Consider the following 22214-nt stretch of genomic DNA (forward strand, 5'->3'; position numbering starts at 1 on the left):
TGGATGAATTACAGAAGAACTTTTGCGTGTTATAACACAGGTTAGTGCTCGTTTTTGCAATATTTATATAAATGTCTGCATATGTCCATAAAAATAAGCGGGCATTACAGGCCGCAAATGTCGGCATCTCCTTCAGCGCCGCCCGCCACGCTTCTCCCGATCTCTCGGCTGAAGATCGAAATGAACGTGCGGTATGTATTATCATATTGACAAAGTTTAGGTTGCAGAGAAGCCCTTGCTTAATAAAAAAATGTATTATTATTATAAACTAATGGAGAAATAAATTAAATGGCATGTATTAACTATAATACCAACATTCCATATTTATTTACTTTCTAAACAATATAATACATAGACTTGCATCATCATACGTACAAAGCATGAAGTGTCGACTGAGCAGCTTAGAAGAAGTGTGGCAACCCTGGAGGGCTTTAAATTAATTTAACCTTTGGCCATGTTAGCTGTTTAGATTTTCTCTCTCCTTTTGAAAAACCAAAATATTCCAAAATCTAGAAAAGTACATTCACGTGACTCTCTGTGAGGGTTGTTTTTGCTGTTTACATATTATCAATAGTTTAATAGACTTACGTAGACACGATTATAAAAATATGTACCCAGGGGCTTGAAGCTCTCCAATGAGGTTCGTTTTATTTTACTCCTGCCATGGAGTACAATTTTAAAAGCATATACCAGGAGTTCAATATTTCTGACGTGGACGGTAGATGCAAGTGATAACAGATTAAGATTCTAGAACCAAATTGTATCCAAGTTTCCATTCATTAGACGTCATTTGTTTCGTTTGTAGGTTTCCACCAAGACGACTTGATGTATCAGAGGAGTTTAATTGGAGTGGACATATGACCCTTCCTAGTGATAGAAATTACGATCCTATCAAACATGCAAGCAGGAAAGAAAAGAAGTCGAACCACTTAACGGTTGATCAAAGAACAAATGAGTTTGTTTGCAAGGAATGTGGGAAATGCGGAGAAAAGTCTAACTTTAGAAAACACCTGAGAATACACACTGGAGAGAAGCCATATAAATGTAAAGTGTGCCTCAAGACATTTTCTGACAAAAGCAATTGCAACAGGCATATGAGACTCCACTTCAGGCAGTAAATCAGATCCCTAAATACAGACAAATCTTAATTTTTATTGTTTATTCATATATGCAACATATTTTCAGGGAGACTCAAACACAGTTGTTTACTGTAGTTTTTCTTAATACCAGTGGTGATATTTGTACTAAATCCTTAACATTGTAACAATTGTAAGTGATGTTCAGAATATTTATACATATTAATATATAAGTGTCTGCTACAATTATGCCACATCAGTTTACTTGAGTTTCGCTGCATGTGTGACAGCGATTAACACATATTGTCACCAAAACTACAGATCATATGTGTGTGAAGGTATGATATACTCTAATTACAATGTAATACAATTAAGGAATGTTTGTCAAAAGATTTTTTAAAAAAGTTGATATGAATTGTAAAGTCCATGCTTTTGAAATGCACAGAAATGTTCATTAAAAATGTAAAATGAGAACTGTTTGTTGTAGAGAGTTGATGTGTGTTTTATTTTTGATGGAAGGGCTTTCCCAGGAAATAAAATATTGACATTCCATCTCAACATATGTGAAATGCAAATAATAAGAAGAAATGGGTAATTTGCTCAAATAGATTTTCTGAGAGCTTCCTGAGGCCTTTCACAATAAACCAAAGTGAACAGAAAAATTTGAAAATGTATCAGTGCTATGTACTTACAGCTGTGCCAAGTTAAACATGAATAGTGTTGCCAACTATTCCCAAGTAGACTATCTGTATTAGCAGTGGGCTAGGTACTTGAACAACAAAAGAGTACTGTTTGAGAAGATGTTACTTTTAAAGAATTCTTTTAGAAAAAAAAAATATACAAAATATCCCTGATTCCAAAAAGAAAAAAAGAACAACTTTTGTATGTTCCTGTTTGTCTCCTGTTTAGGGGCAATGAAAACAGTTTGTGATTGTATGACATAAATATCTATGCTTGGTACTTACAATCCAACAAAATTTACCTACCATACTGCTAAAGTAATTATCACCACCAAACCTGCTTTATTTAGAATTGCGTACTACAATTTTTTGTGTGAGGAACTATTGTACCATTAAGAACATAACTCAGCATGGTTGTAGGATTACAACAGTACTACATTTTAGAATTTTTGTATTCACTTGTTGGAGGAGAGATCCCTTTTAAGATCTTGCAAGGTTTTGTGGAGGAGGGACAAGACTAGACAAGCATTGATCAAGTACATGCCGAACGTGCTCGATGGGATCCAGGTCCAGAGACCTTGCAGGCCATTCCATTCTTTAGATATGGTGCTTCTCCAATTGACAAGAGATTCTCCCTGGCATTATCGACACAAAATTAAATTATCTTTCACATGCATAAGGTGTGACATGAGATCCAGGAAGCCATCCCTATATTGCAAGGATTAAATGTCTATGTATTATATTGGTTAGAAAGTAGAGTTAGTTCCATAGTTTCCAATTGCCCACCCAAAAATTCCTCTGCCCACCCGATTGTCCACGTGAACAAATTCAAGAAGTAAGTATTTAGGAAAATAATGATAGCGTCAAAAAAAATATATTTTTATCTTGACTCCGTGCACATAGATTCACTCGGGGAGGAAATGCCCATGGGGGTTAAATCCCCAGCTCCACGTTTCGTGCACAAGCGATGATGTTTTGGTAATATTGACGTCAATCTTTGAAAGCACCATTACGACTGAGACGAAGGATGCAAATAAGGTGCTATGAGACGAATTTATTTATTTATTTTATTTTACCTAAAGTTTCAGATACAGTACTGAATAACCATTTTACACTGAAACAGTAACCAGGATTAATTGTATGAGGTAGACGATTTTTGAGTCAATAATTTTTTGACGGTTTTTGTATTAAGCGAATATAATGGTTTTCTCGAATGACAAATAAAATGATTTATATTTTACTGTACGAATGACAGTTCTGATAACCAAGTTGAATATGAATGTTCCTGGTATATACTTAGTGTTGCAATCTCAGAGACTTAATTATTTCCTCATAGCTATGGGGTGTTGCGCCCACCAAAATCAAGTGTAATGTGCCCATGGGCATTTCACCCAATCATAACAAAACTATTAACATTACTGCAAATTCTCATTTAAAATTTCTTATTTGTTATATGCTACAATCATTTTGAGCAATGTATTGGGTTGGTGCATAAGTTGGTAACACTGCATTGCCAAGAGTTGGTTGTCTGTTATTCCATTGTTATTGCTTAGTTTGTAGTTTTGTGTTCGTGAAAACACAGTCTATTCTAATTCTGAGCACATTTTGTCTATTTTGTGGACAAAGCAAGATGGGATGTCAAGTGGACAATGTTGAACATTCTGGCACATTCTGCTCTTCGAGTTTAACCGAGTTTAACAGAGGATCAAGTGCAGCAGTAGGAAGTCTTTTCTAATGAAGGTGCTCTTGAAACTTGGCTAACTGATTTTTTCAACTCAAAAACAATTTGTGCTGTGTACGGGGCTAATGCCATCTGAAACCACAGCAGTTCTACAGGCAAGGCATTGAACTTTTCCCCAACGTTGGCAGATGGTCATTGGCAATGGAGGCGACTACATTACAGACTGAGTGAGTGTTGTTGTGACTGTGTATTGTTAGACTATAATAACAATGTTTCATCTTACCACCTGCTCTTGGGTTAATGAATTATTGTATTTCTGTTAACGTATGTTATGAAATGCTACGAACTTATGCACCAACCCAGTATTATTTATTCTTAGACATAAATGAACCCACGTATATGTGATAGTATTCAAAAAAGCTTATGAGCTTCTCCCCTTTCTTGCTGTAGACAGTGCCTCGAACAAACATTCGCGAAATCTTCAAGTCCACATGTTGCCTGCCGGCACAGTTATGTCTCCTAAATCATCCTACGTTACCAGTGAATTGTTCTTTTTTGTGGTTCAAGGAACATTTTCTACCACGTAAAGAACAAGGCAAAGTGTTAATATTAGACGGATATTATTCTCATAACAATAGCACTGAACTTCTTCATTATGCTTCAGAAAATGTAGTTTATCTATGGCTACCAAGCTATACTACACATTGTTTTCAGTCGCTGGATCGAACTTTTTTCAAGACCCTAGATACATACTTTTATTTGGCTACAATTTATTGGATTGGGTCAAATCCTTGTCGTAAACTAACTAGCCTGCAGTTTGGTTGGTTGCCGTGTCAAGCCTGGCCTAAAGCTTCAACACTGAGAGATGGCTTGGCTGGATTTCGAGCTTGCAGAGTTTAAACTTTCAATTCGGCCAGCATTTCCAGCCATGTTTTCATTGTAAATGAAGGCTCAGCAGGTGATGAGAGTAATGATCCCAGAGACGTGTCTCATTCTCACTCTCCGTCGACACCAGTTACGACACCCAGGATTAGCAAACCTGAAAGTCGAAGAGACTCCTGCAGTCGACTAGAACTCCTTCGAGCGATGCACAAGGTCTCAGAGAGACAAGGAAATATTACCAGTTCCTACCATATCTGTTCCAACTATTATTTCCAAGCAGACACGACAAGCCCGGACTGATGTTGTTCTGTTTATTTGTCTATAGTTCTGTTGCTATGAAGCTTAAAGTCATGAAACTTGCAAGTAATTATAATGAAACACGTAGCTTTAATTTGATAGATTTATCTTTACAATACTTCTTTATTTAGCAATGACAATGGACCAACTTTAAAAAAAAAAACCATGGGGTCTATGTCTTGTGAATATTATCGGTACCAGAGGGGCTCGCGTAATATTATTCTGTAAGAAGTTTCACTGTCTTTGTATTTACATTAGTTTACTGAGTATGATAATGAAAATTGTAGGAGATGGATAATACCTGAATTTAAAATTAACCATTTCCCTTCTTTAAAGCTTGAAACATAAGACTTGGGATCCAATTAACACTTCCGTGGCTATAGCCAAAGTGCATCTTTTCTGAGATGGGAGTACAAAATCAATCATACAGCATTTGATTAAAAATATCTAAAAACAACAAAACAAATAATTAAAAATATCTTTGCATTATTTCAATATGCTATGAAAAGAAACATTGATCCATGAGAAATCATCTTTAACCTAGCATTTTGGGTAATGGGTGACTTATTTCACTCACTTGATAATTGCCAGTAATCAAAACATTTGCAAGAGTTTCAAAGAGCTATGCACAGAAGAAATTTAATTTGCAAGAAACTAAGCTGTGAAGAAGGGAAGAAATGATAGGTTACATAGCTTGATTTTTTACAGGCAAAAAATGTATTTGTTTTCTCAATAGCTATGCACATTTCTAGTCAGTCATATTGAGAATCTACTTTCCTGCACCTGCCTGGTCAACATTTACTTAAGCAAGCGTTAACCCAAGCGTTAACCCCTCTGGCAACATGGATTTCTCGATATTCATTTTACCCAAATCCATTTATTTTTACCATTTTTCAGTGATAAGTTGTGTGAAAGTTCGAATACAATTTTATAAGCTTAATCCAGGTGCTCAATATTTTTGTCATGGACAGTAGATGCAAGTAATAACAGATTAAAATTCTAGCACGAAATTGTATCCAAGTGTCCATTCATTAGACATAATTTGTCTCGTTTCTAGGTTTCCACCAAGACGACTTGATGTATCAGAGGAACATAATAGGAGTAGATGTGTGACTCTTCCTAGAGATAGAAATTACGACCCTATCAAACATGCACACAGGGAAGAAAAGAAATTGAGTTACATAAAGGCCAATCAACGAACTAATGAGTTTGTTTGCAAGGAATGTGGGAAACTTTGTGGTAAAATGTCTGACCTTAAAAAACATCTAAGGATACACACAGGAGAGAAGCCATATAAGTGTAATGTGTGCTTCAAGACATTTGCTGACAATAGTAATTTCAACAAACATATGAGACTCCATTTCAGGCAGTAAATGATATCCTGAAAAACATAAATTTTCATTACAGGTACTAGTTTTCAATACAAAACTTTTGGACAAAGATCAAGTAATGTAAAAAAATCTATTTTTTTAGTGATTATTCATATATGGAACAGAGCCTCCCTGATGGTGAAGTGATAGTCTCGTTGCTGTGTAATCGTGAGGTCCCAGGTTCGATACCTGGTGGTGGCAAATGGTGCTTGAGATTCCACTTTTAACTGTAGGTCCAGTCCCGATTAGCCTTACTGTGCATAAAGCAGACTTAAAACACTAACTCAACCAACCAACCAATCATATATGGAACATATTTTTAAGGGGAAGTCAAACACAGTTGTTTTCTGAAGTTTTCTTAATGCAAATGAGTATATGCCAATGCTGATATTCGTACTAATTCCCACTGATACCAATGCTTAACATTGTAACAGTAGTAAATTGTGTTCAGAATATTTGTACAATTAATATATAAGTATCCGTTACAATTATACCACATCAGTTTACTTGAGTTTTGCTGCATGTAAATAGTTCAGGATGTATATGTGACAGCAATTAACACACATTTTCACCATAACTACAGATTATATATATATATATATATATATATATATATATATATATATATATATATATATACACACACACATAAATGAAGAAGGATACAGTAAATACTTACCACACGAAAATAAATATCAAACTATTTCTTTTCATGTGGTAAGTGTTTACTGTCTCCTTCTTCATTTGTGTTTATCTGCCCTTCTGGTACCTTTGCTCATCCTATTCCTATATATTCCTATATACCTATGAAGGTATCATATACTCTAATTACAATGCAATACAATTGTTCTGTTTGTCAAAATCTTTTTAATTTTTTTAAAATTTATACGAATTGTAAACTCCAGGCTTTTGTAATGTACAGAAATGTTTATTAAAAATTTAAAATGAGAACTCTTTGTTTATACATTACAGTCTCCAATCTCACATTTTCAATGGGAGAAGCACCATATCTGAAGAATGGAATGGCCTGCAAGGTCCCAGACCTGAATCTTATCAAGCACATTCAGCATGTTCTTGATCAATGATTTTCTAGCCTTGTCCCTCCTTCACAAAAGCTGCAAGATCTTCAAAGGCCTCTCTCCTCCAACAATGAATCCAAATGCAGATGTAGTGGGTCAATGCCCTTATTAACATCATGAGTGTCATTGTGAGTTGTATGTTGCTGTCTGCTGTGATCATATTCTCTAGTGGTGAATTTGTTGTGTATCTATAGAATTGACCACTTGTGTGTTAGATCAGTGAAACATTATTTTCTCTGCAACAGTGTCCCATGATTTGTTGCTTTTAATCAAGATCGTCATCCATGAAGTGTTTATTCAGTTACAAGTATGTGCACCAGGCTGGTGTTCATTTTCATTTGACTGCCTGATGTTCATTTTTTTTTCATTTATGATGAGCAGTGTGTTTTGGTGTCATGTGTTTTCCCCATCATCATAGATAATATAGTGGAGAAATTAAATGACATGTATTAACTACTATACCAACATTTCTGTATTTATTTACTTTATAACCAATATAATACATAGACTTGCATTAAAAGTTTACTAGGTCTCCAAGTTAACCAATTGGTTCAGTCCTCATTTGAACTGATTGAAGGTAATGCTGTTTACTTCTTCCAACAATATGGTCAGGATAATGCAGACTTTAAGGCTCGGCTGGTCTTTTGGCCGATGCCATGTCAGCTGTTTAAAAATTTTCGCTCCTTTCGCAAAACCAAAATATTTCAAAATCTTAAAAAGTACAAATGTTTAGAATTACTTCAGAACACTCGCATGAATGTCCATGTGGTTTGCTTTCGCTGTTGTCGATATCAATAGTTTAATAGACTTATGTAGCTCCATAACATATTAAGAGAACATATACTTGAAGCTCTCCAATGAGGTTCATTTTGCTTTATTCCTTCCACAGAGTACAATTTTATAAGCTTAATCCAGGTGCTCAATATTTTGTGGACAGTAGATGCAGGTGAAAACAGATTAAAATTCTAGTACCATTCATTAGACATAATTTGTCTCATTTCTAGGTGTCTACCAAGACGACTTGATGTATCAGAGGAACATAATAGGAGTAGATGTGCGACTCTTCCTAGAGATAGAAATTACGACCCTATCAAACATGCACACAGGGAAGAAAAGAAATTGAGCCACTTAAAGGTTGATCAAAGAACAAATGAGTTAGTTTGCAAGGAATGTGGGAAACGTTGTGGAAAAATGTCTGACCTTATAAAACATATAAGGAAACACACAGGAGAGAAGCCGTATAAATGTAATGTGTGCCTCAAAGCATTTTCTGACAAAAGCAATTTTTACAAGCATATGAGACTACACCTCAGAGAGTAAATCAGAGCCCTAAAAACGTGAAGTTTCATTATAGATGCTACTTTTCAATACAAAACTTTTGGGCAAACATCATGCAGTAGAAAATAAAATGTTCTTAATTTTTTAGTGATTGTTCACATGTGAGATAAATTTCAAGAGTATGAAACCCAATTGTTTAGTGTAGTTATTCTTAATGCAAATGAATATATGCAGTGTTGATGTTTGCATTAATTTCAGCTGGTGCTTAACATTGTAACAATTGTTAGTTGCGTTCAGAATATTTATACATCTTAATAAATAAGTATCTGCTACAATTATATCACATCAGTTTACTAGAGCTTTGCTGCATGTAAATGATACATTGCATATGACAGCAAAAGTACAGGTGATGTTTCATTTCTGTTTGTTCATTTGTAAGTAAAGTGTGATAGTACGACACACCCTTATTACAATGCACTACAATTATTGTATGTTTTTCAAGAGCTATTTTTTAAAATTGATATAAATTTGAAACTTCAAATGCACAGAAATATTTTAAAAAGTGTAGAATATGAACTTTTTTTTTGTAGAGAGTTCAAATGTGTTTTATTTTTTAAGAAAGTACTTTCCCAGGAAGTAAAATATTGACATTCCATCTCTTTATAAGTGAAGTAGTAATAAGAAGAAAAAATAGGCAATTTTATCAAGAAATCCCTTTTCAGGGTGATCCTGAGATGCTGCCCACCCACATTAAACCAAAGTGAACAGAAAAAATCCAAAATGCTATGTACTTACAGCTCTGCCAGGTGAAGTTGCAAATTGGCCCATAGTTCATCCTAAAAGAGAATTAAAGTAAAGTATGTACTTGCAAAAAGAGTAGTGTTGCCAACTATTCCCAATTTTTTAATACTTTTGTCTGCTCTGTTTAGGGGCAGAGAAAACAGTTTGTGATTGCGTGACATAAAATATCTGTACAGAGTATTTACAAATTTACCAAGCATTCTGCTAAACTAATTGCTGACTACAATTAAATATTTAATGTACTGTTATCATCACAACTTTGCATGTTTGTAGGACAACAAGAGTATTGCATTCTTCTTCTTCTTTTCCATCCTGTTATGTCATTAAGCATTGGGTTGTATTGTATTCACTTCGATTTTAGTGCAGGGGCCACAGGCATGTTCCAAATATGATTATTTGTGTAAAATTTAATTATTTTTTTCTCGAATTGTATTCGTTGGAAAAGAAATACCGAAATTCCTTCCCACAAGAGCATGATTATGTTTAAATTAGCCCTGAGCTGATACCGATGAATGGTATCCAAGGCCAAGAGCAACATTTGCCCCTTTCAAAATTTCGTTCACCCTTCCTTGTGCCATATTGGAAGAAGTTGTATGTCCGAGAATTACTGAACACTCCCCCCCCCCCACACCTCCTGGGAAGCAGATTATTGAGACTATCAAAAGCCTAAGCAAATTGAAAGTTGCGACCAAACTTCTCAAAGGCATAATTTGTTTCCAATTTTTGCTCGCAAACTCATGCAGTAAGAAAGATGGACAGTATTGCTATGTATTTATTCAGGGTAGCTACTTGCCGGGAATTCCTTGAATTCCAGGAATTGTGCATGAATTATTATTGGCTCTGGGAATTCTGCGTGAACTTTTCTCCGTAGACATGGAAAATTGTGATTTTTATTTGTGGAAATCCCATTGAATTGATACATATTTATACATATTTTGTTAATTAAAGAGGAAGATCCAAGAAGAGCATTGAGTAAGCATATGTCGACATATGGGCACAAGATTAAGAAGGTACAAATAGGGGAAATAAAATAGGGAGAAAAGTGGCAGAAACAAAGCACATATGCATAAACAGGGGAGAGAAAACAAACAAAAATGAAGGGGAAATTGGAATGAAATTGGTGGAACTGATAAAAAAAGCATGTGGAAAGTAAGTCAGTCAAGTTTCCCAAGGCACCTTCAATTTTCTGCACAAAAATGGAAGATTTCAACTTGCCAGATGACACTTTGCAAGTGTAGAGTTACTAGCCATGTGAGGTTGTGTCATTGTATGTGTAATATCTTAGTGTAGCTTGAAGAAGTTCTGGGAAACCAGAACGAAACATCGCAGATGAAATAAAATAAAAACCACTAAAAATAAATGTGTTAGATTATTTCACATCTATAAAAAGTGGTTATGCGAATCTTTAAGAAGAACATATTTATAAATGCCCTGTAGTAAGTTTTCACAGTTTATCTTTTATTTTTATCAATAAAAGAAGAGAAAACTGCGTGGAAAAATAAAACAGAATTCTATCAATCTGTTTACTTTGTTAGTGTCCTTTGCAAGATTATTGCAAGATAATCTTGAAGTTGATTAGGTAAGTTTGAATTTGAAATTCTTATACAATGACAATTTTTTTTTTTTAGATTATAACATCCAGTAACATTTATGACTTGTATTTGTAGATGTATTTCGAGTCTGAGTATGTGAAATGGCAGATGTAAACAACTCACATTAAATATTTTGAATATATATACCGTTTAATTTAATTTAATTAGAATTTTTGTGTACATTGGAATCACACACACTTTATATTGTTATATAGTCGAGTGTGTATGTGTCAGAAATGGTAATACGTATAACTGAAATAAAGAAAATATTTACTTGTACCCTTGAATTTTTGGAAAGTTCACCTTGAAAACCAGGAATTATACTTGAATTTTATCATGGGTCTAAAGTAGCCACCCTGTTATTGCAAGTAACAGAGAATGGTGGACAGTACAGCATAAGGAGGGGATATTTTAATAAATGTATTTGTGTATATATTTTATGTCACTTTTCTCTCTCTCCAGGTTAACCCAAATGACAAGAATAAGTAGTGTTCTTGAAACTGAAGAAGAGACACACTCCTTACAATTTTTTTTTAAAACTGCAATACGTTAATAAGTCTTGCCACATTTCAAAAAGCCATTTCTTTGCATCCTCTGGGTCTGCAGAGAAGTTCACATAAATAAAAAATAACGAAATGTCTCAAGACATTTTAAAGTGTTTAGTACTACATGAGAATAATTTGGGTGTTATTTAATGTCATTGAACGAATGTGATGTGATGAGTTAGTATGACTTGCCTTTGTCATTTTATAATCGAATTTTACAAGTATTGTTATCTGAGTGGGTATCAGTGAGGGTATCGGCTTCGGTATCGGTTCAAAGTGGTATTGGCTCAGCCGTAGTTTAAATATGAAACAACCCCCAAATGTCTGTGGATAATTATTTTTGTTTTGTGATGATGATTATTATTATTATTTGTGCATCACTACACATGTGAAAAGCACAGAGGCTTAAAAGCGTAAAGAATGTAAAAGTTGTGTCTCATCCTCAAAAGGTTAAAATGCTCAAAGAATTATGTAAGAAATAATTGCAATATTAGGCATTTATTGCAGACTAATACTTCCTGACACCAATGCATTGCTATTTACAGTACTCTAACATGTTAAGATGTTATTGAAGTTGTAATATTGCTAAGTGGGTAAATGATATATAAGTATTATTTACTTCGGAATACTGTGCATTTTTCTATTGGTTCAAAGTAAATGATATTTGAATATTATCAAGTTGTACCTTAGCATTCGCTTTTTGCCTTTATTAGTTCTTATTCCAGGATGTCAAAAGTTTGTTCGTTTTTGCACATGGATATTCAGACTGGAGATACATGGTGTGACATTAAATTTATTCGGGGCAAATTGTAGGCCATTCTGTTGTATGGTCTTCTGCCAACGTTCTGTGAGAGCCATGATCCCACGATAATACCATACAACTGGTTTCGATTGGTTGATTTGGTGTTTTAAGTCCACTTTATGCACAGTAAGGCTAATCGGGACTGGACCTACAGTTTAAAGTGGGATCCGAACCACTTGTACCTCCACCGGGTACAACTAGTTTCGAAGCCAAAATCTCGTGCACCCCTGTTTCCACAGCATCCAATGTGTCAAACTGTGTGTGAGAGAGCGAAACAAATGATAATTGGATTGCGCGAGATCAGGGCTGTACAGGGATGAGGCAAGACTTAAATTCCCTCCAAGTCCTGCAGTTTCTGTGTAACAATTCGTGACCGGTGACATGGAGCATTTCTTTCGATGCATCAATGTGTGGTACTTCTGGAGCATAGCATTATGAACCCGCTGATGTTATACAGCGTAAAGGTTCCGAAGGTTTCGATCAACAGCACGACCATCTGGTACGAGTTCCAAGAATACTGGACCATTGATATTCGACCATATGCACAACATGACCTTCTTTTCAAACCGTGACATTGCTTCTTACCGTGGCCGCAAACACTGCTTACCATTAACAGAATATCATAGAAAGATTCACTTTACATCACCTGTGACAATTCGATGACAAAACCTGTGTCCTGTGGATTTTGAAGCAATTGTTGACAAATGGAGACTCATCCTTCAGCCTGTTGTGGTGTCAACTTGTGGGGAACAAGTCGAGGCCGTCGAGAGACAAAATCCATTTGATGAAGAGAGCTTACCACGGTGTTTTGGGACGATCCAACCTGTCGTGCCAATTGCTGTGTACTGACGCTTGCATCGGCTGTCATGTGCTGTAGCAGGGCATCTGTGTTGTCCTAATGTTCACTGTGCCCTCACCTTCTACCACACAAATTTCCCTCGCAGCTTTCACCTATTTTTTCCAATAATGCCGTAACAAGATATGCATGGCCAATTTGTCGAACTCCATGACAGACCACCATAATTGCACTGTGTCTTGTCGAAATGCGTTGTGCCTGTGTGAATGTATGTACCAAGAGGTATGCACGTCATGCACCTACTGCGAGGTGTTCGCTTGGCTTTCCAGGGTTTTTGTCCGGCTTCACTGCTTCCCACTTGAAGAAAGGAACGGAATTTTGATTCAACCTGGTACTTTATACATAAAAACATGTGTTTCATTCCTTGAATGTTGTTGTTATTAAGGTAAATAAACATTGCATGTTTTATTTGGAAACGTTTCACTCATTATGCAAAATAAAAATTTCCGTTCTAATATGCATATTCATAATCTTCAGCTTTCATCAACTATGTGGAGGCATGGAATATTATAAAGTTTATTCCTCCTTAAGGAAGTCAATTTTTCACCACAATTTTGTAGCAAATTTCTAAGATTGTGCATAACTTGCAGAATAACCAAGGCTCAGAAAATGTGAGTGAATTTAGTGATTAAGTGTTTATTTCATATTTTGCATTTTACACTTCATGACTTAATGTGGTAGAAGAATACAATTACCAACTTTTGAAATCAATTAAAAATGAACATTGCAGTGTCCAATCTCACATTTGTGTTTCCATGAAATAACGAATAAGTCTTAATGCATGTTTTATGTAATTTTATCATACAAGTTGCCATTCATCAAGCAAAATTTTCTCATTTACAGGTTTCAAGGAACAAGGCTTGATGTATCAGAACAAGATGGAAGTAGATTAACAATTATTTCTCAAAATAAGCAAGAACATAGCAACAAAAGAAAATCAACTTACATAAAGGTTAACGAGAGGAGAACTGACAAGTTTTTGTGTGAGGAATGTGGAAAATGTTTTGGACAAAAATCTGATCTTACAATACACTTACGTGTACATAGTGGGGAGAGGCCGTATAAATGTCCTGTTTGCAAGAAGACATTTACTGTTGGAAGCAGCTTGTTACGGCATTGGAGGAGAAAACATAAGCAGAAATCAAATCCGTAAAGACAGACAGAAAATTCCATTTGGAGTGTTGTTTCTCAGAATGAGGCTTATGTAAAGTTTAGATAATCCAAAACGGCACATACTAGAACTAAAATTTGGCAATTTTGTGGGTGGTTACTCACAATTGTTTAATGTATACAATCAAAAAATATTGTTAAATTTCTGATTAAGTTTCATTTAGCTTGAGAAGGTAGATTATAGGAGTTAATACGTGAAGAATTTTCTGATATGTTGCTGTGTACTTTTCCGTTGCTCAAATAAACAATATTTGAACACTAATAGGTTGTACTTTATCATGCATTTTCCTAATACATTTTTGCAGTTTCATGGATTCTGCAATGATGCATTTCAAGTTTGTAATGTTTCCATTTTGAAGTTCTAGTAAAGATCCACATTCAGTTTTCTCCATAGAGGTGCAAAAATCATCCAGTACACAAAATCTCAATATTATATGTACTCTTGATTAAGAACTGTACAGTGCTAAGTTTCATGTTCTTGTAAAATGTAAGAAAAACTTACACTTTTAATATATTTTTTTTTATAATAAGAAAATAGAATGAATAATAATTTTCAGATTTACATTTTATAAGCATGTAAACCAAGGGCTCAATTGGTTATGGACAGTAGGTGCAAGTGATAACAGGTTAAAATTCCAGTACCAAATCCTATCCAGGTTTTCTATTCATTAGACACAATTTGTCTCATTACAGGAGTAGATGTATGACACTTCAAGGTGCTAGAAATTATGAGCCTATCAAACATGCACGCAGGGAAGAAAATAAATCGAGCCACTTAAAGGTTGATCAAAGAACAAACGAGTTTGTTTGCAAGGAATGTGGGAAACGTTGCAGAAAAATGTTTAACTTTAGACAACATGTAAGGGTGCACACTGGAGAGAAGCCATATAAATGTAAAGTGTGCCTCAAGACATTTGCTGACAAGAGCAACTGCAACAGGCACATAAGACGTCACTTCAGGCAGTAAATCAGGTCTAAAAAAAATTTAGAAATTTTCATTATGGATGCTAGTTTTCTACACAAAACGTTTGGACAAAACATTATGCATTGTAAAAAAAATCTTATTTTTTTTTTAATGATTATGGAACATATTTTCAAGAAGAATCCAACACAGTAGTCTACTGTAGTTTTCTTAATGCAAATGAGTATATGCCAATGTTTATATTCATACTAATTCTCACTGATACCAATGCTTAACATTGTAACAATTATAAGTTGTGTTCAGAATATTTATACATATTAATATATAAGTATCTGTTACAATTATACCACATCAGTTTACTTGAGTTTTGTTGCATGCAAATGGTTCAGGATCCCTTGTGCATATATCTACCAGTATATGTGACAGCAATTAACACATAATTTCTCCAAAACTACAGACATTTCTGTTTTCCTTGATTATTTGTATACATATGAATGTATGACATATTCTAATTACAGTACAATACAGTTATTATTATTGTATGTGTGGCAAGAGCTATTTTTATTTTTTTAAAAAAATATTTGAATTTGAAACTTTTTACATGTATACATTTTTAAATTTAGAATAAGAACCGTTTGTTGCAACGAATTGTATATCTTATTTTGGATGAAAGTATTTTTCCCAAGAAATAAAATGTTGATATTCTATCTCGATATAAGTGCAGTAATAATAATAAGAAAAAATGGGTAATTTAATTAAGAAATCCCTTTTCAGGGAGCCCTATGAGCTCCACCCCCTCCTCCCCCCTCACACACATATTTAATCAAAGTGAACAGAAAAATTCCATAATGTAGCACTGCTATGTATTTACATTTGTGCAAAGTATAGTTTAAAATTGGTACACTTTATTTAAAAAAAAAAATGTATTATGCAGTAGGAAAAAATATCTAGTATAGCCAACTTTTCCCAAGTAGGCTATCTATTCTATCAATGGGCTAAGTAGTTAAATTTATGTACCACAAAAAAAACAGTATCTGAGAAGAGAGGGCAGACAATGCAAATGATATACTGTATTAGGGGAAATAAGAATTTCCTAAAATTTAATAACTTACTTAATATTTGCATGTAAAGTTTGTTGATTTAAATTTTTATAGTTCTTCATAATGTTTTATGTACTTTTGTCAGTATTTTGAAATTATAAATTGGAGTACGAAAATCCATACAACTTGCCATTCATCGAGCAAAATTTTATCTCATTTACAGGCTTCAAGGAACAAGGTTTGATACATCAGAGGAACAAGACGGAAGTACATTAGCAATTATATGTCATGATAAAAATTGTTATCCAAATAAACATGAACATAGCAACAAAAGAAAATCGACGTACATAAAGGTAAACAAGGGAAATGACAAGTTTGTGTGCAGCGAATGTGGAAAGTGTTGTGGTCAACAATCTGATCTTAAAAGACACTTGCGTGTACATACTGGAGAGAGGCCATATAAATGTAATGTTTGCAAGAAGACATTTACTGTTCGATGCAACTTGTTGCGGCATTTGGTAACACATATAGGCAGCAATCAAATCCCTTAGGACGAACAGGAATTTCCATTCAGAGTGGTGTTTCTCAGCATGAGGCGTATGTGAAAATAGGATAATCCAAAACGGCATGAAGTAGAACTGAAATTTGGGAATTTTGTATGTGATTACTTATATTTGTTTAATGTATACAGTCAAAAAACTGTTGTCAAATTTCTGGTTAACTACATTTAGCTTGAGTAAGTATATTATAAGAGTAATACTTTGATTTATTTTGATATGTTGCTATGTACTTTTTCATTGCTGTAAATAAACAATATTTAAACACCGATAGGTTGTACTCTGTCATGTCTTTCCCACACCATTTGTAATTTTTGGTAGAATGTGTTCTTAACTTTTACCAAAGACAAGCATAAATAATGCAAAATCATGTTGAAAATTTTACCAATGATATTAAAAATTGGGTCTGAACTGATACTTTTCTGGAGTATGGATATCTTGTAGGGTTCGCAGATTAGTTCATGATACTTTTGTGGAGATTAAATATCTTCGATATTAGGCACAATCTCTGCAATGATCTTCAAAATAGCAGCGTCTAGTCCATCCTTCAGAGCTGCTGTCATATTACTCCTCATGTCATCAATAATCCTTCCTATCAATATTTCCTTTACCTTGGTTTTGGGGGTGGAACAAAAAGATAGGGGGCTAGATCTGGTCAAGAGGGAGAGTGTTCTAAGATATTTTTTTTTCTTTTGTTAGCAAAAAACTCCCTCACAGAGAGTGCAGTGTGTTTAGCTGTTTTTGATTTCACACACTTTTTTCATGTCGAGAACTTTAGTTAAGATTCTCGTAACTGTTTCTCCGTCAGTGTTCACTTGCTCTGTTAAACTCTTAACGCTTAGTTAACTTTACTCATGCACAATTTGATGAACTTTCGTAACATTTTCTTCAGTTACACTCATTCATGTCCATCCTGTGTATAAGGTATGCCCAAATGAAAAGGAGACCTTTGCTGTAGTGGCATTGTATCTAATCGAAGAAGGTAAATATGTTTGCTGAGAGATGGTGCAGTGTCTGTCCCAGTTTGCAGGTGTAGCGAATGGCTTCGCTTGCCGTTTCCTCAGTTGGCGAGAGTTGTTTTGCGTGGACGGGTGCATTATGGATTCCTCCAGATCAACGCAGCGAGCTGTAATACAATTTGGAATGAAGGACCTCTACTCATCAACTGTCTGGAATGGGGTGAAACAGTGAACTCTGAAGGGTACTGCAACACGTTGTTGAGGCTTAAACATTCCATCAAAAACAAGCGCAGAGGTAAGCTCTTGAAGGGAATAGTGCTGCTCCAGGACAATGCTAGGTCACGTGTGGCCAAGAGGACCCTCGACCTGCTGAGAACATTTCAATGGGAAGTCCTTACACATCCTCTGTACAGCCCCGATATTTTCCCATGTGACTCCCATATCTTCGACCCCTTAAAACAATCACTGAAAGGTCAACGATTCACCTGTGACAAGGAAGTGCAGAACACCGTGGAGAACTGGATCCGTAAGCAACCCAGGAGTTTCTACACTGAAGCCATCCACTCCCTTCCTATGCACTGGGACCAGTACATCAATTTCAATGGCAATTATGTGTAGGTATCATGTTACACATTAACTGTACTTCACATATTATGTAATGCAAATATTCTGTAATATGATATTCTTTAGATATAATCGTAGTCTCCTTTTCATTTGGCCATACCTTATACTTTCATCATAGGAGACACTTTCTCTTTCATTCACTTATAAACTGCTTGTATCTTCATAGCATTTTCGCTATAATTATCAGAATAAAGTTCTGACCTCTCAATGACCCACAAAAACACACCATGCCACCTGGAAAGAGAGTGCCTCAGGTCAACAGTAGCAAAGCTGTGAAACATCAAGGATAGATTCTTGAAATTGTTATCAGAGAGATAGGTTTGAATATCCTCATTTGCATTGATGCATTAGTGTGAGAACGGCTCATGTGTTAAATATCACATTTCTGTTTATTTCCTCCTGATGAATGAACTCGTGAACCTTTGGAAAGTTGGAAGTAAAACATACATTATATATTAAAAATATTTTTTCAATCCTCTTATTTACAGCACAAACTTGAATCTCCATTATTATTATTTTTTTTGTTAGCAAATCGGTTTATAACTGCATCCACTTGAACATCAACCTAATGATTTACATTTATCAAAGTGAGATCCATCAGTGAATCTTTTCTAGGGCTGAGTCGATACCTATACTGACACTCGTACTGATACAGCCGGACCCTGTGGCCGAGTGGTTAGCACATCGCACTGCGATGCCAATGGTCCTGGGTTCGAATCCCTCTCTGGCTTGGTTGTTTGTGAATGTCCATTCATCAATTTCATCACTCATCCCCATCTTCGTAAATTAGCCAAGAGGCACAAAACGCCAAGTAAAATAAACTAAATCAATCAATCAATCGTACTGATACAGTTTTTTCACATAATATTGATACAAAATCAATGGAACTTCGAATTTTGCATAACTTCCGGGATAATTAGTACCGTGTGAGATTTTTCTCAGACCCCACAAATGATCAAAATGTCAGAAAAGTATCGGCAAGTATCAGTAAATATAATCTTTACTGATACTTTCTGAGATCAATACGTTTTGTAGTTTTTAATTTTGTCCATTACCCTACATTTAATTTATTTTCATATTGACCTGTCAATTTAATTTTTCTGTTATTTTGAAATACATTGCATCCGGAGGGTGCATGTGCCCTCCCCTGTATATGCACTTGTGAAACATTGATGTGCCAATGTCATCCTTTTTTGTGCAGTTCTACCATGGCAGTCACATGGCGATGAATTTATTGTTAAACCTCGTATATAGTGGAATTAGCAATAACCATTGTGCTATTGTTCGGGTTAAGTGTTTAGTCTGTATATTAATTGAATAGAAGTTCCCATTCTTCACACAGAATTAATCTCATTTACAGGTTTCTGTCAAGAGAACTTGTATCACTGGGAAATCAAGGAAGTGCATACATGGCTGTTGCTGGTGATAAATATTATGAACTGAACAAATATAAACATAGAAATACGACGAAATCAAGGTACTTTAAGGTTAAGGATAGCACGAAGTACAAGTTCACTTGCAAGGAATGTGGTAAAGGTTTCTGGCAAACCTGTGACCTTAAACGACACTCCAGAGTCCATACTGGTGAAAAACCTTTTGTTTGTAGTACGTGCCACAGAGCATTTTCAGACAGAAGCAATTACTTGAGACATATACGAGCCCATAAAGTGAAAAATAGAATGCATGAAAACACTTAATTTTTTTTAAGAGATGTAAGGAGGGCATCAAAACAATGAGTTGTCGCTTGATTTCTTGAAAATTGATCAAGTTAATTGTATTGTGAAAGAAATAAAAAAATATATATCTATGATGAAGAAATAGCTTTCAGTTCTTCTCAACTTAAGCATGTAGGATAGGAACAAATGGAAAAAGCTTGACCTAGCTAAAATAATTAGAATATAAGATATATAATAAAATGCGAAAATAAAAAAAAATCTCATATTTGATTACCTAATCTAGTATTTTCCTATTTTACTGACTTTATACATGTTAAAAATACAGAAAAAATCATAGTGGAAGAAATAGTTTCCTGATATTTTTCCAAAATGTTAAACATTGAGTTTTTAAGAGACTAATGTCCCCCTCCTCCACTTTGAATGGTTTTGGTTGAGATTGTTAAAGGTTGTAAATTAGAAAAACCTGTGAAGGAAAATAATTGTATCACCTAGTATGGATTACCCAAAGCCGAAGTTATAAGTCATCAAATTTACTTCTCATGCATGCATAGCATGTACTTACATTATTCTTGGAAGAACCAAAACAAGTGTGTGTTATGTAAGTATACAATTGTAGGAACATTTCACTTGTACTGCTTCTCAAAACATGAAACTTTTTCAATCAACCCAGTTTTTGTAAAATACATTTCTGAAACAAAATTCAAGATCATATATGTTAATTTATTGGATGAATGAATCATTAATGTGCTTCATGGAATATTTGACATTTTACAGGGTGATTCTTATAGAACCAGCCCGACAAAATGAACCATAATATGAAATATACCGTACAGATATTAACATAATTTATACATGACGTACCTTGGATAGTGTGCCGTTGATTGTTCATTGTGATCAGAGCATATGTTGAAAGTGTCCGCCATTTTCAAGAAGGCACATCTCCACCCACATTTGCATATTTGCCTTGACTCGCCACAGTGTTTCTCTGGTGATGTTCCTGATTTCAGCCGAAATGTTGTCATTTAATGCTTGTAATGTACGCGGTTTGTTTGTATACACCCTGTCCTTCAGTAAACCCCACAAGAAAAATCTGGGCTGGTAGATCTTGGTGTCCTGATGCCTGGACACTGCACACACGTTTGTATGTGCACCACTATGTGTCCTTTAACCTTGTGGCATAAGTGCTGCCACCTGTCAGATCATCTGCACACCATTCGACTCAGCACAGTGCACGGATTATTATGTCGTAATTGTGATCTGTTATATGCATCACCTGCAGCATTATTAGCAAATTCATCAGGCTGGTTCTATATGAATCACCCTATATATGATTGATTGATTGAGTTGGTGTTTTAAGTCCACTTTATGCACAGTAAGGCTAATCGGGACTGGACCTACAGTTTAAAGTGGGATCCAAACCATTATGAGCCTCCACCAGGTATCGAACCCGGGACCCCTTCATTACAAGGTGACGATGACTGCGCCATCGGGGAGGCCCCCCTGTATACGAGACGTGGCACACTGTTGGTTCTCAACATTGGCAAATTCAGATCACTGCAGATTTATTTCCTTTAGATATGTTCTCTCTTTTTTTATTTAAAATTTCTGTCCAAGTAGATTTTTGAAAATTAAATTAATATATCCATGTTTGTTGTTGTTTTTATTATTGTACGCCAGTTATCATAGTGAGCTCTTGTTTAGGTGAATGATTATCCGGTTTGCCTTTGACATGAATTCCCACAGAAAGCTCCAAAATTTCAGTGCGGACTCACCATAGTTGCAAGCTCTGGTCTAAGGATCCAGAGAACAGTGTCAGTGGGATTCAATGAGCTATTTGCACCATGGAGGAAGGAAAGAAAAATGAGTTGATTTTCTCTCATGCTGTTTGAAAATATTTTTTTGTATATGGCAACACTGTTTTCATATAGTTCCATTTCTGGTTTTAAGTGCTGTTCCATGTCAAAGAAAATGGCAAAAAGGAAATGCACATTTGCTGGTGAGTTGCTGAAGTGTATGCATAATCAATGAACTTTGTTATTTAAATGCAATAAACACGTACCACACAAAATGAAACTATCTATATTTTAAAAAGAGACATTGTACCTCAGTGTTGCCAGACGATGGGAGAGGATAGCAACAGGCATTAGATGAAAAGCTGCTTCCACCAGCATTTAACTGTTTGCTGGTGGTGGGTGGGAGGGATAGATAATGTCAGAAATATATAGCTGGGATCAGAAAGGGGGATACAGATTGAGGTGGTTACTGACTTGCTATGTTGAGTCTCGGCCTGTGTTTGCATACATAACTGATATGTAGGATCTTTACCA

General features: G+C 35.2%; 1 protein-coding gene across 7 annotated transcripts in view; it reads left to right on the forward strand.

Moving 5' to 3' along the window:
• LOC145999604 (uncharacterized) overlaps nucleotides 1–22214 on the forward strand; it is a 107811-nt gene that overhangs the window by 61148 nt on the left and 24449 nt on the right. The window contains exons 4-5 of one of the 7 annotated variants that reach the window (XM_083136663.1): nucleotides 5674–6023; nucleotides 8070–8452. The exons of 4 other annotated variants lie outside the window; for them this stretch is intronic. In XM_083136663.1, coding sequence (XP_082992789.1) covers nucleotides 5674–5989 — 316 coding nt within the window. In that variant the 3' untranslated portion in view covers nucleotides 5990–6023; nucleotides 8070–8452. Of the gene's footprint in view, nucleotides 1–805; nucleotides 1202–5673; nucleotides 6024–8069; nucleotides 8453–16294; nucleotides 16717–22214 lie in introns of those variants that run through there. 2 more of the 7 variants (XM_083136662.1, XM_083136664.1) reach the window with 2 other exon arrangements.

Source organism: Lepisma saccharinum, chromosome 15 (genome assembly GCF_977018435.1).
Source record: "Lepisma saccharinum chromosome 15, izLepSacc3.1, whole genome shotgun sequence".
Lineage (NCBI taxonomy): Eukaryota > Metazoa > Arthropoda > Insecta > Zygentoma > Lepismatidae > Lepisma > Lepisma saccharinum.